This window comes from Agrilus planipennis, unplaced genomic scaffold (genome assembly GCF_000699045.2).
Source record: "Agrilus planipennis isolate EAB-ADULT unplaced genomic scaffold, Apla_2.0 scaffold69, whole genome shotgun sequence".
Taxonomy (NCBI): Eukaryota; Metazoa; Arthropoda; class Insecta; order Coleoptera; family Buprestidae; genus Agrilus; species Agrilus planipennis.
The window spans coordinates 1,168,109-1,183,896 of record NW_020438962.1 but is presented as its reverse complement, the minus strand read 5'-3'; the positions used below and the strand labels follow the sequence as shown (position 1 = coordinate 1,183,896).

Below are 15,788 nucleotides of genomic sequence, written 5' to 3'. Positions count from 1 at the left end.
GAAGAGTCCTATTTAGAATTATTTTGTTGATATTAACGATGCAAGTGCTAATATAAATTTTGTAAGGAAATATTCGTGAAAAGGGCGTACGATCACTGCATTAAAGAATCACCTAAAATCTTTACACTCCCGGAAAAATTTACTATTTACTTCTGTTTCCGCTTCTGNAGCATATAAAAATTATACGGCTTAAATGTGAAGTTGGGTGCAAAAGAATACAATTAAATCCTCTGTCGGGAAAAAACGAAATGACTTTCCGAACAACCCTATAGGTCTACCTCTACGCCTCCGAATTCCTGTTTCTGCCTCTAATATGTTTCTGACTAGACCTTCATGCCTGAGAAGGTGTCCTACTAGCCTATCTCGCCTTTTTGTTATTGACTTCCATAGAGTCCTCATTTTCAAATTGAACTAAAATTGTTCTAGGTCATCAAACTTCCATAAAATCCCATACATTTTGACCAAGTATTTTCTATGACTTTTAACTAAATTCTTTTTAATTTATTAACGAAGTACTGCAGCAGCCTTCTGAACTCCTCCTTCATCCTCCTTTTTCAATACGTCACTACTTCTGATTTAAATTCCTCGCAGTGACTCCAGGCGACGTAGAATATCTTTTAATTACGATTCTTCTCCTGACAGAGAAAAACACCACACGACTATTGCTCGCACAAAGGGGGTCGGTTGAACGTGACTGCTGGGCATCACCTATAAAAGCTTTCCTTCAACGTTCGTTTTGGCATTATCGATTTTTTCGTCGTCCTCTCTCTCATTTTGTTTGTTTGGCTTTTTTTCTTCTTTCAAATTACAACGTCACCAACAAGAGTCTGGCTGCTCTATTTCGCTCTCTCAACTTTTAATGAAAAGTCTTTAATTCCGATTTCTATTAAAGTCCTAAAACAAGACGTGGTGCTACTGGCGGCGGTTGCGGGCGTGGGCCAGAGGGCTGGGGGCGGTAGTCAAAGGAAAGAAACGATCCAGGTTTACGATTGTTCTCTGATTGATTTCTCCTTTTTTTATTCGTGTTTGCATTTCCTTTTTGTCCTGTCTCGGATCAACGTCAAATAAGCAGCGTCGCTTTGAATTATATCGTCTTTTTAACAAGCCGGGGCAGTTTTACGGTCAATTTTTAACAGCCTGGGCACGTGGTGGCCGAAATAATTTTCCTATTTTATTTATCGTAAAGTTCTGAAGTTATTTATCTATAATAATATCTTTCCTGATCATTAAATTTGTGTTTGCATGCCATATCATCATCATACGGGCGTCAGTCCTAAGACTGTTTGGTCTTGTTGTGTGTTCTGATGTTGAGGTGGTTAAATAATAGAATGCGGAATAAACGATAACAAACTTTAATAAACAAGAACGAAAAATGAAGACTAGAATTAAGAATGTAGAACGGTGAAGTTTAAATTAGGAAGGATAAGTCAGAACTGATTTTAGTTTTTGAAAAGAGATCGTAAGAAGGGTGATAAGGGGAAGTAAGATATAAGTTAATTAAAGTAGGGAACCAATAGGATACTAGTAAAATCTGGAAATTTAGTCTAGAAGAAATACTGAGAAGTTAAGTTTGACCCCAAATCACCGAAGAAACTGACCATAAAACTGCAATTAGGAAAAGTAAGAATTATAGACGTCATGCAGTTAGTATACAGAGTTGAATTGTTAAAAGGGATGATAGCAAAGTACGTAGGCAATTAAATAGTCGTTTAGCTGAAGAATAGGTATAGAGTAGGTATAGAATAGAGTAAGTATAAAAATAGAATTATAAGAAAAGAATATTTACACAATAATAATACAATAATACAGAAATTCCAAACACACAAATACATGCATCACAGACATACCAAAAAATATATACAACCACACACTCAATACCTTACTCTAAAAAATTAATTACTTTCTTAAAAACTATCAAATCGCCACAACTGGTTGGACACGCACGTCCACTCTTTCCTATCCTGAGCTAATCCTCGTATTTTCCTAAAACTAGATCATCCCATATCCTTGACTATTTGCTAACAGTAATCCAATCTAGGTCTACCTCTACCCTTCCTAACTCCTGTTTCTGCTTCTAAAATGTCTTTGACTAGACCTTCATCCATGAGAGGGTATCCTATCAACCTATCTCGCCTATTTCTTATCGACTTTCATAGAGTCTTCTGTTCTCGTATTCTTTCTAATACCTCTTCATTTCTAACCTTCTCTATCCACGGTATCCACATCATTCGCCTGTAACACCACATTTCGAACGCTTCTATCCTTTTCTTTTCTACAGCGCCCATCGTCCATGTTTCGCACCCGTACAGTGCCGCGCTCCAAACATACACCTTTAACAACCCTTTTCGAATTTCTAAATTAACCGTTCGCGAGCATAGAAGTGACTTCTTTTTATTGAAGGCGAGTCGACCCTGCGGTATCCTCTGTATTATATCCCTACTACTCCATGACATATCTACATAATTTATTTACCACCCGGGTCATTTTAGAAAGACGAAGTCTGTAATAAATTGTTGATCTTACACTGCTACTTTAGCATCTTGGTACGAACCTCTCGCAATATACTATCACTTTCAATTCATCCCTCTCGGATATGACACCATTTAAATATGTCCACATGCAATACAACCCTTTCAAACCAATAAATAATTTATGGCGGGTTTCGCCTTATGAAATTGCCTCTGGTAGACATACAATTCGCAGTAAAATTGTTTTGTTTTTGAATGTTGTTAAACCAGATACACTTTCAGTTTCGTCCGCGCGACAGTTTTGGTGTTATCAAGAAGTTTTTGGATTTCCGGGACGCCGGGCGACGGCTCCCGGGACTTTTCGACCGTTTTTCACTTCCGTAGCCGATCGGGGGGGTTGAGGGTGGTACGGTGGAACGTGTAATTTATTGTTTTCGGGCTGTTTTAGTGGCGCCTCGAGAACCGTATATTTTCTTCACTTATCCCGCTAATACCCACGTTAATTCAACGAGAAATCGCGATTTAATACCGTCGCACCTGGAAACACGGGAACGCTTGCAGTCTTCGTTTTTCGTGCATATGTATGTATAATAGGTCGTTTTACCAAGAAAATTTTGAACACTTTCGGAAAGATCCAATCGGAGTCTAAAGGTTTATTTCTTAACTTATTTTTAATATTTATTTCTAACTAGTGACCCGCCCCAGCTTCGCACGGGTGCAACGCTGATACTAAATATATTTTTGTTTTGTTTAGATTATTATCGAAAAGGGGAAATCTTCAAAAGATACCCCCTGAACATACTAAATATACTACAGAATGTCTTTATATACAACATTCACAGTTTTTTTGTCATTAGACAATACAAACCGGCCTCCCGGCCGGTACCGCCGCAACCGCTATGTCCCTGCATTTTAAATCTGTAATATCTTCGAAAATATTCATTTAAATTACATGCTGTAAAGGGCCATATTGATCTATATTAAATGCACAATGTATTTAAGGTACTTAATTGGATAAGAATTAATGCTGTATTGCCTACAATCGCTTCGTAAATAAGTCATTATTTCTCATAAAAAGTAAAGGATAAAAATGGTTATTGTGGGTTATCCCTAAGAGATAGACATATACCATCCCGGACTTTTTTGTAGACCCTTTTAAGATGTACAATATTGTAGTACATTATTTTGATCTATCTCGTAGGGTTCAGCCAGCGTTTGCAATGTAAGCGCAAAAAATGTGTTTATTTACGACATCACATTAGAAACCTCTAAAATTATCAGTGTTTCCCTACTATATTATGCATGTATTATACATATAAACCTTCCTCTTGAATCACTCTATCTTTTAAAAAAAACCGCATCAAAATCCGTTGCGTAGTTTTAAAGATTTAAGCATACATAGGGACAGACAGCGGGAAAGCGACTTTGTTTTATACTATGTAGTGATATATATATATACTAATTATAATAATAATTATGCTAATACTTGTAGATAATCAATCAAAAAATTTTTTTTCACAATAATTTCTGTTCTTATTTTGATTTAAGGTTTACGAAAATTAATTTCTTCGTTTCTGCTCAATTTAATTAGTTACTGGTTAAGAGAGATTTTCAATCTGATGTTGCGGGTCGTTTTCCAATATTAAATTCCGATCATATTTTAGGGGAAATCCGTTCAAATATTTGTCATTATTGCATGTGTGCCTACAGGAATCTGTCTCTAAAGTACATTATTGACAGACCCTTTGTGTGTTGTAAATCGTGTAGAATCTGAATTTAAGGGAATTATCTCAACCGGAAATTTGCTAAGGCTGCGGTTTATCTTACTTTACATAAGATAAAACATTATTGGACCTGTATCAGAAGTGTAATTTAAGAAAATATTTGGGCTTAGTCAGGTAACTGTACTGGGTCTAGATAGGGCTACCCTGTTGGGTTCACATGAGTAGGTAGGGCCAGATAAGTCTAAATAAGGCTGCCGTAATAGGGCGTTGCTGCCCATATAGCAGGAGATGTCCTAGTAACCCCGGAACCAGCCCTAATGTTAATGGGCCTACCCTAACAAATTTTCGGTAGGGAAAACGACGTAGGAAGAATTTAGGGTGGTGTAATTTGAGAATAATATCGATCTTGTTTAGGTCGTAAAACCTTAACGAAATTTGGAGTGAAATTTCTGTGTTATTATAAAAACAATGCAGGTCTTAAAATGAAATAAATTTTCAAATATTGCATCAAATATGCGTACAAAGATTATCATTTTTGTACGTGATGCAGTTGTATTCTATTTTAATTATTTATCATAAAATTTACAATCATTTAGCATGCATCTTCAACTTGTTCATGTTCGTACTTTTGATTAAAATGGACCGATTTGAATTTGCATCCCCGTTTTACCGTCTTGCCTAACACAAAAAACATTTTAAACCCTGAAACTCATTACTTTGGGATACATTTTTAACGGCAGGTAGAGTCGCGTATTTTATTTTTATCGTTAAACATCCGCTTCTCTGGCGTTGGTGTTCATCATTGTTATGCGATTTTCGATTGAAAGAATTTCATTACTTTGCGTGGCTTGCGTATAGGAAATACATTGTTAGTTCGTGTTCTTAAGCCCTGCTTAATACACTACACAAAGGGAGACAGTTTATGTTTAATTTAATATCATTTTTTAAGCGAATACAAGGGGTGGTTTATAGAGAATGGAAGTTAAGACAATTTCAGAGTCTGATCATTGGAATAAGGCGATTCGGAAATGGGGGTGATGGGATATAGGGTCTAAAGTTCAATGAGAACCTATGACATACCTTTTTGATCGAATTATGTTTAAGACAAGTTACTATGTAGGGATATAAAGTAGAGAATAGCGCTGAGTCGAGTCACCCTCGTCGGTTTTTGGAAATTCGAAAAAGATTGTATGGAGGGCGGCGCTGTACGGGTGCGAAACATGGACGGTGCGCGGCGGAAAAGAGAAGGTTACAAGCGTTCGAAATGTGATATTACAGGCGAATGATGAGGATACAGTGGATAAAGAAGGTTAGAAATGAGGAGGTATTAGAAAGAGTAGGAGAACAGAGGACTCTATGGAAGTCAAAGTAAGAAATAGGCGAGATAGGTTAGTAGGACACCTTCTCAGGCATGAAGGTCTAGTCAGAGACATACAGGTCTGACGCTGGAAGCAGGCGGAAATTTTAAAATGGCGTGGATGCGCGGTGGCAAAAGTAGGCAGTTTTAGGTATAATAATTGCAGCCCTCTTTCTTCAGTATTTCCTATCAGGGGCGTAGATTAAATATTTAAAAGCAGGGATCAGTGAGTAAGTAATAGACATACAAACAGAAGAACTAATTGTTGATGTTGGTGACAGTGATAGAGATTCCGATGATGACAGTAAATGCGAAAGCTAACTATAAAACAAAAGCAATAGGTTTATTTTTCCTTTTTGGTAAGTTATGTTTGTACATTAATTTCCCTGTACGCCACTGTCCCATCTGTATTAATACTATAATTTACGCCTACTAAAAGCTTATTTACGTATCGGTTCCAAGTGACTTCGCAAATAGGTCATAAATGGGCAAGTACCTGCGTGAGCGCTCGCCAGCTTCCTTCGTCCGACCTGTATTAGAGGCAGAAACAGGAGTTAGGAGGAGTAGAGGTAGACCTAGGTTAGATTACTGTTCAAAAATATTTAAGGATGTGGGATGTTCGAGTTTTAGGGAAATGCGAAGATTAGCTCAGGATATTAGGAAAGGGTGGAGATGAGTGTCCAACCAGTCTGAAGACTGGGGACCTTATGATGATGAGTTGAAGGAATTAGGTGTCAAAATGATCTGCCTTTTGTTTTTTTTTTTTTAATACCGGCAACGGAATTATAAAATCTTTCTTAAAACCGTTGTGAGTGGTTTATTAAGGAAGAAAACAATTTTCTCGTTTGAAAAGCCTCGAAATTTCCCGTGAATAATGAATTTCATTAGGGTGTGTATTAGAAGAACAGTTGAGGCTCATTTTTGGCTTAATAACCACTAGGCGGTTGTGTGCCGAGTGTTCGCCTTAAAAAAGTAATAAACAACAGCGGGATCATTAAAGAAGCACCGAGTTTTGTTACAATGGCTTATGAATTTTTAATAATGTTAATTAGGGATGTCGCGGCTTTATACCATTCATCTTTGAAATAATTCATAAGGTACCATCGCAATTTCCGTTTCGGGATTCTTATTACTATATTATGAACTGTAGTGTACTACACGGTTGATGAACGTCGCATCGAAAAAATGAAGACTTTTCAATCGTTTTTCACTTCTTTTCATAGCCGGCAAGTCTGAGCGGTCGCGGACGTACCGGCATAGAAATTCAAATTGCTATTTACAATTGAAACGGCCAAAGTTGAGAACGTCAATATTAACCTAGACCAAGGATTTTTTAAACCGTAAGAAGTCATTGTCACTATAAGTGGATCCTTGTATTAAAGAATTCCGTATTCTTGACCAAGTTGGAAAGAGTAAGAAGTCAATTTCTTTCCTGATTGTAACTAATGAATACATTGAAATTTTGTTAAAATTTAGTCACAAAAGAATATGGTTTTCTCAAAAATAATGATTTGTTTGACATATGTTCTTTATGATATGTCTCTAACTAGTCCTGCATGTCTGCCAATATGTCCTCCAACTTGTCTTGCCTATATTTCGTATTAGCGGATCTAAGGGATTTTATAAGGAGGTGCTAAACCCTTGAATATTAAATTGTTATTTTTCAGTGGAAGTTTTTCTTGTTCCATCGTCATCATAAGGTCGTCAGTCTTAAGACTGATTGGACACGCACCTCCTCTCTTTCCTAACCTGAGCTAATCTTCGCATTTCCCTAAAACTAGAACATCCCACATCCTTAACTATTTTTGAACAGTAATGTAATCTAGGTCTACCTCTACCCCTCCTAACTCCTGTTTCTGCCTCTAATATGTCTCTGACTAGACCTTCACGCCTGAGAAGGTGTCCTACCCTTTAAAAAACCCTCAGACCCGTTCGTACTTAGAATTGCTCTGAGAGTTTAGGTATAAAAGATTATTGTGGGACGGGGAGAACTACCCCTGACAAATAATACTGTAATATTGAAAGCTGCAGCACCCTATAAATAACCCTTAAGTCTACAGACAGATTATCTTATAGACATAATTCTACTTTAAATGACTCTTGTAGCTAAGATACACAATTTTTTTAGTTTGGAATTGTAAGGTTTTTGTTTATAGTTTTTCAACGGTAAAGTTAATGTTAATTGGTGCCGCGACGTACATCGGATTTTGATTCATATGTATTCCGTGGATGTGGCTATTTTCACACCAGTGATGGCGTCACATTTTAAATAGACGACGTCGGGTGAATAAATAATTAAATTGTTGGGGACCTGCGGGGGGATGACGATACGCGAGCTTGCTACGTCAACCCTTAAACGCGTGTGATTTATAATTTAATCGCGCGAGCACAGGGCTCGTCCCGGGCATTTTTTCGACTGTCGAACGAATATTGATATCATTACCGCAATTTACGGCAGAAGTGGTGAGCGATCGTGGATTAATACGGGACGCGTTTATCTGATTTACTGATTTTCATGATTTCCCGAACGAATTTCAATAATATAATGTCACCGCCGAACGGTACGTGATGAATTTTATATTTTTGCTAATAGAACATTATAGGAGTTGGCGATAGCTTTAAATAAAATGTAAGCGGTATTGACAAATCAGTACTGTATGAAAATAAATAAAACTAAAACAAAAGTACTGGTATGCAAGAGAAGAAAAAATAGGAAAAGATAGAGAGATAAATAGATAATAGCTTTACTAACAAAATTGTTATTCTTATTTACATTAGATGTATATGTGTATCGTATTCTTTGTGTTTTCCCCTTTCCATTTCCTTCCGTCAGGTCTTTATATCGCCGCTTACAAAGAAGTTTTCATTAGCTTTTCAATTATAACTTGGCGCGGCAGTCGTCCGCCGTGTGGCACGTACGCCTCTGCTTTTGCTACGTCGTCTTTCAGTAAAATACGTAAAGTGCCAAGCACCTTGTCCGCTTGCTTTGTTTCAGCTGAGAGTAAAACTTTGATTTTCCATGCACAGGTACAGGAAATTAATCGCTTGTTTTACCAAAATACGAAAAACGAAAACCATTCGCTAAGACTGTAAATATTATTAAAATATAAAAAGATTTTAATACATAATGAAAACACAAAACAAGAAAGGATTACATAGAACTGGAACATGTTTGTTGATTGAAAGGAAACTTCCGAGTTAGTTCGTAGATATACTTCCTATAACAGGACTTCAAAGGGACCAAATCGCATAGACATAGTCTATATCTTATCCAAGTTAACCATAGAATCAATTAATTACAGCTAAATACCTATTAACACCCCCGATCGGTCTCCATTGCCTTAAAGGGAAGATTAGGCTCGGTATTATCGAACCCTATCTTGAAAGACGTGTCTAGATTTGCCAACACGATAGTTGTATACATCTATGTGTAACTACTTCTAGCTAGGACACAAAGCTGACTCGGTTTACTAATACCAATCCGTCCTTTTACCACCCTGCTCCCCGCCGTTCGCCGTTCCAACCCCCCCCCTCCCCGAACCACCAGTTATCCATCGTCTAATTATTCGGTTGTTTACACGTCATCATCAATATATTCGTCGTTCATCATGGTACGCCTACTGTTAGCGACACCCATTACGAACATTGTTAGGGGGTGGCCCGGGGGGACGGGAGGGTGGCTTTGACGCTGACAGCGGTGACGGTCTGATGCGTATTTCGAATATTCGCATTATGCATGGTCTAATAAAGACCCATTAACCGAATCTATTACGGGAGTGGAACAGAATACGTAGGGTAGCAAAACGCACCTACTATTTATTGATAATAAAAAAATTGTCAGCGGCATGAAATGAAGAATAGCGCAAGGGCAGTTTAATTGTTCAAGTTTTTTTATAGTCCCCCCCCCCCCTATTAGGACACTAGTACAAGAAGAAGGAATACCTAGATGTAATATGTAATATTATAGGGTTGTTCGGAAAGTCATTTCGTTTTTTTTGTGGAAATGAAAGACAGTTTTCGTATAATAAACAAATCCTTTATTAAATTATATATTGACCGTTCTGGTCCAACACCTTTTCGATTCCTTTAAAATCCCACCAAACAGACAGCATCACTTTTTTTTGGTGAATATCGGCTTTGGAAATGGTTTGAGCCGGTTCATCTTTTTTTCTCCATGACCTCTTGCGTTTGACGTTGTTGTATACAACCCATTTTTCGTCCCCAGTGATGATGCGCTTCAAAAACGGATCATTTTCGTGACGTTTGAGAAGCGAATCGCAGACGTCAATGCGGCGACACAGATTTCTCTCTGTGAGAACATGAGGAACCCATACATCGAGCTTCGAGGATAATCCCAGGCCTTTCAAGTGATCATAAACTGTTGAATTTGATAAATTTAACCTCAATCCGATCTCACGTGTTGTTATTCGCCGGTTCACATCAACCAATGCCTTTATCGCGTCTTTATCAGCTTCAACCGGCCTTCCCGAACGTGGTGCATCTTCGACATCAAAATTGCCGGATCGAAATTTAGCGAACCAGTTCTGGCACTGGCGTACTGTCAACACACCTTCTCCATACACATCAGTCAATTTCTTTCTGGCTTGAACAGCATTTTTACCCTTTCTGTAGTAAAACAGTAAGATATGTCGAAAATGCTGCTTATCGCTCTCCATATTTAAAAGGGCACCAACCAAAAACTACTGCGTAGAATTAATTAGAATTTTTCACACACAAGCCTTGCTATATGAGCTCTCAAAGCACATAAAAATTATACGGCTTAAATGTGAAGTTGGGTGCAAAAGAATACAATTAAATCCTCTGTCGGGAAAAAACGAAATGACTTTCCGAACAACCCGATATTTATTAATATTAAGTTTGACAATCTCTTCACGTTGTGGGGATATTGATACGGTCCCACTATCTACGAGGTGATTGCCATTGGGGCTTGGGGGATGAGGATTGTCTGCACCTAGAACGTTAGTATGCAGATCCGTATGCGGCTAATCCTTGTTAATATCCCGTCTGCCCCGTCGTCGTCGGTAGCGTTATGCGATGCAAAACGACGCTAGCTATAACTAATGTTCCCCTTTGACATCCCCGACAGCGATATGCTGTGTTAAACGACTCCTTAGACTATCGGAATTTAAAAAAAACGGTGTAATGCGGAAATTTGTGTCAACTGTTTAAACGGGAATGAATGTTCTCATTTTCTAAGAAGTAATACTGCCACCCGTCGTAATAGGGTCGTCAGTTCTGGGACTGGTTGGACTCACACTTCCACTGTTTCCTATCCTAGGGTACATAATCTACGCACTCAACATTCTTAACTCTTTGTGAACCTCTAATCTAATGGAAACAACGGTATTGACAATTTTGTGTGAAAATAAATAAAAGTAAAATAAAAATACTGGTATGCAAGGTAAGAAAAAGTAGGGAAAGAGCGAATATAAAGATAGGAGACGAAAGATTAGAAGAAGCGGCTGATTTTAGGTATCTAGGAAGTCAGATAAGTCAGGACGGAAGGAGTAATAGGGATATAAAGCAGAGGATAGCGCAGGGTCGAGTCGCCTCCAATAAAAAGAAGTCACTTCTATGCTCGCGAACGGTTAATTTAGAAATTCGAAAAAGATTGTTAAAGGTGTATGTTTGGAGCGCGCCGTTGTACAGGTGCGAAACATGGACGGTGGACGTGGCGGAAAAGAAAAGGTTAGAAACGTTAGAATTTAGAGTTAGGTTTAGGTCTAGTCAGAGACATATTAGAGGCAGAGGTAGCCCTCGATTAGAGTACTGTTCGCAAATAGTTAAGAGTGAGGGATGTTCCAGGTGCGTGTCCACTCAGTCTTAGGATTAACGATCTTATAATGATGAACCTAATCTCGATCTACCTCTACTCCTCTTAGCTTCTGTATCTTCCTTCAAATATGTCTCTAACTAGTCCTTAATGCAATAGAAGGTATCCTACTAACTAACCTATCCCGCCAGTTCCTTATTGACTCCCATAGCGTCCTCTGTTCTCTTGCTCTTGCTCGTTAAAGAATAATTAATTATCATATGTAGCCATTGTTTGTATTAAGAGAAATCCTTGTGTAATCCGGATTTCTCGATGGCCAGGATACGTAAAACGTTATTGCGTCTGAATACGCCTTCTTCATACGGAATGACGGCAGTTATCCTTTAGAGGCATTCAGAGTTATTAAGGACGAAAATCTCCGTTGTTAACATTACCATATTGCATTTATCCTTCACGAGTCCTTTCGCTGTTCCTAATCTATTGTATTATGTATCCTGCGAAATCCTCAGTGTTCTGTTGGCGAGCGAGTAGTCGGTTGTTTGTTGTTGCGGTCCGACATAGCGGTAACAGTGGATGATTGCGTTGGCAGCAGCGCCGTGTGTCTGTCTGTCTGTCTGTGTCTGTCTGTCTGTCTGTGTCTGTTCCCTTATAAATATTCAGTTCATCCACCACGTTCTGGCCTTCCGCATCTTCCCCGTCGGTTCTCCCCGAGACCGAATGATGGATGTGAACTGAGTTCGGTGGCGGACGCGCGCGGTGTAGTTAATACTAAAATCGTTTTGCTCTAAAAACTACATCTATCCAAGAGGACGTGAAATGGTCTGACGGGCCCCCGGTGATTGATGGGGACGGGTTGTTCCTTTTTCATAAAACTGTTGTTTTGCATCTTTCCAACCGTTTTATTTATTTACAAGCGCTCCCCTCGGAGGGTTGGTATGGCTGAGAATCGCGTATGCGCCAGCGCTACCCGCGTTTTGCACAAAACTTCTTGTAATATCTTTATTTCTTCAACAAATATCGTTTGCTTTCTGAAGGCATCAATGCATTACTTTATTTCTTATAAGATCAGATCAAAATTTGATTTGATTTCTTCGGAAATCATCGAAGTGTAACACTTGACTTCTTAAGAAGTCAACAATGCGTCATTCGATTTCTAAAGAATTCACAAAAATATCGCTCGACTTCTTAAGAAATCATTAATATATCAGTTGATTTCCAGAGAATTCATGAAAATATCGCTTGATTTTTTGAGAGGTTATCAAAATTTATCATGATTTCTAAAGAATTTATGAAAATATCACTCGACTTATTAAGAAGTGATCAAGATATTATTCGATTTCTAATGAATTCACAAAAATATCGCTCGACTTCTTAAGAAATCATTAATATCAGTTGATTTCCAGAGAATTCATGAAAATATCGCTTGATTTCTTGAGAGGTTATCAAAATTTATCGTGATTTCTAAAGAATTCATGAAAATATCACTCGACTCATTAAGAAGTGATCAAGATATTATGCGATTTCTTAAGAAATCATCAGTTATCAGTTGATTTCTAAAGAATTCATGAAAATATCACTCGATTTATTAAGAAATCATCAATATATTAGTTGATTTCTAAAGACTTCATGAAAATATCACTCGAATTTTAAGAAGTCATCAAGATATTACTCTATTTCTCAAGAAATCATCAATGCATCAGTTGATTTCTAAAGAATTCCTGAAAATATCACCCGACTTCTTAACAAGTCATCAACATATCAATTGATATGTAAATAATTCGAGCAAATACCACTGGACTTTTTAGGAATTCATAAATATATCAGTTGATTTCTAAAGAATTCATGAAAATATCACTTAACTTGTTGATTAGACATCAAAATATCACTTTATTTCCTAATAATTTATGAAAACACTTTTGATTTATTCGGTTACCAAAATACCAAAATATCACTTTATTTCTTCAAAATTCGTCAAAATAGTACTTAATTTTTTAAGAAGTCGTCAAGTATCATTTGATCTCTTTGTGGTCATCAAGATGTTATATATATATATAACTGATAAAAGATCGCAGAGTTATTGTGATACTAATTGGTTTTTCTTTTGTTTTAGGTAAGCTGATATATCCATAAAGATGCTTTTGGTTATTGAAGATGGCTGTAGGTAAGCTCCATTTTGATTTACGAGGGTGGATTGATAAGTTTCCGGCCTGACCAAGAAAAACAAGGTTTTTAAAAATTTTTTTTTTTTATTTCTCAACATAATCTCCTCCAAGGCTGATACATTTCTCATAGCGGTGTTCCAGTCTATTAATGCCATCTCTATAGACTGATTCGTCAAGCTCCTCAAAATAACCATTTACAGCTTCGATTACTTCTTCATTGTCCGCAAATCTCTTACCGCCAAGCCATTTTTTGAGATTAGGGAACAGAAAATAGTCACTCGGGGCTAGGTCTGGAGAGTAAGGAGGGTGCGGCATCAATTCAAACTTTAGATCGTTGATTTTAGCCGTCGCAACGATTGACGTGTGCGCTGGTGCGTTATCGTGATGAAACAAGATTTTTTTCTTCGCCAGATGAGGTCGTTTAATTTTCACCTCGTGGCTCAAACGTTGCAATAAGTCTGCGTAGTATTGACCAGTGATAGTATTACCCTTTGCAAGGTAATCAATGTATATAATACCTCTTGCATCCCAAAAAACAGTAGCCATAACCTTGTTCGCCGAAAAAATTGTTTTTGCCTTCTTTGGAGTTGGTTCCCCTGGTCCAATCCACTGTTTAGACTGTTCTTTGGTTTCAGGAGTGTAGTGGTGGACCCACGTTTCGTCAACGGTTACGAATCGACGCAAAAATTCGCTTGGATTACGCTTATACAATGACAAATTTGCGGTAGAAATGTTTTTTCGAATCAATTTTTGGTCGACTGTTAGCAAACGCGGCACCCATCTTGCACAGAGCTTTTCCATATGCAAATGTTGGTGCAAAATATGTTGCACACGTTCATATGACATCTTACAGGTCTCAGCTATCTCACGCACTTTCAATCTGCGGTCTCCCAGCACTATTTGATGAATTTTTTCGATCATATCTGGAGTTGTGACCTCAACGGGGCGTCCTGAGCGAGGCCCATCAGAGGTGCTCACACGACCCTTTTTAAACTCGGAAACCCACTGCTTAACGGTTGAATATGACGGGGAGGATGTCCCCAGTGTTGAGTCCATCTCTTTTTTAATTTCCTTCGGCGTTAACCCCTTCAAATAAAAGTATTTGATGACAGCACGATTTTCCTGCTTTTCCATTTTTACGAAAACCACAGAGGCGTCTTGTTCAGCGTGCTGTCAAACCTACACTAGCAAGGAGATCGGGCTGAAACTATAGCTACAAGCTATCCAAGGATGGTACTATAGAATGTCACCTCAAGGTAGGCCTAGTGGCGTCATCTCTTGGTTAGGCCGGAAACTTATCAATCCACCCTCGTAGGTCGAACGAATCTTAAACGTACGTGTGGTATAGTTCGTATATATTAAATTTGGCCACGTGCAATTTAACCTTTTCTCGACTTGGTCCTGTTTTGTATCGAATTTTGTTAGAAATGAGCTCGCAATTAAGTACCACGTGTCCTGTCACAGACCCTTTATTAATGTTTCTAATAAACATTGGCAGTGTAGTGACCAACGTTTCGTGTATTCTCTAATTACAAAATATCAACTTCGCAACGTTTTTGGGGATTCACAGAGAGTTGCCCTTTTAATTCCATCCGAGTTTCGGAAATTAACAAACCCGTGCCTTAATAGGCCTATAAACGGTCTATCACTTTTCTCTTTTACTTTACTCATAAAAACACCAGCTATAATTGTTACATAAATATACAGGGTGTCCCAAAATTAAATTAAATTTATTTGATCTGAAGTAGAAGATATTAAAAGACTTTCAAAAAATGTTAAATAACTTTAACAACTAATTACATAACTGTACGTTTAAATTGATGGATTTCCTGTTTATTCCTGTCCCTATGTATGATTTTAGGCAAACGCGGTCGTATTTTTAGGTCGAATCGTAAATATTTTAACAGTTTAATGCTCCGTATTGTTTAATCTTCATTTTAACCGCAAAGTGATTTTACTAATCCGAGAACGAGATGGACGGGTATGGATACGTATTTGAAGGACTTCGCCCAAAACCACCTGTGTATTGACCTAACCGCAGGACTATCCGTTTAGAGGGACCTTTTTGCGGCTTCTACGTGGCTTACTATTTTGAAAGGAATGCAAATCCTTGAACTGATTTATTTATAAACGCATTTATGAAATTTTATCATGGTTACCTGTGCCGTAGTCTGGTTAAATTCAATTTTAATAGGCATCCTTGGAAATTTACTTATTCATGTTAGGATAGACTGAAAGTCGGTATCAACTGTCAAATCCCCTTTAAAAATTAAAGTTTTACAT

General features: G+C 37.8%; 1 protein-coding gene across 4 annotated transcripts in view; it reads left to right on the top strand.

Annotated features, from left to right (window-relative positions):
- Positions 1-15,788, top strand: part of LOC108735816 (fasciclin-3) — a 167,007-nt gene that overhangs the window by 105,010 nt on the left and 46,209 nt on the right. Inside the window, exon 1 of one of the 4 annotated variants that reach the window (XM_025975204.1) lies at positions 13,480-13,504. The exons of the other annotated variants lie outside the window; for them this stretch is intronic. Coding sequence (XP_025830989.1) covers positions 13,495-13,504 — 10 coding nt within the window. The 5' untranslated portion in view covers positions 13,480-13,494. Of the gene's footprint in view, positions 1-13,479; positions 13,505-15,788 lie in introns of those variants that run through there. 4 annotated transcript variants of the gene reach the window in all.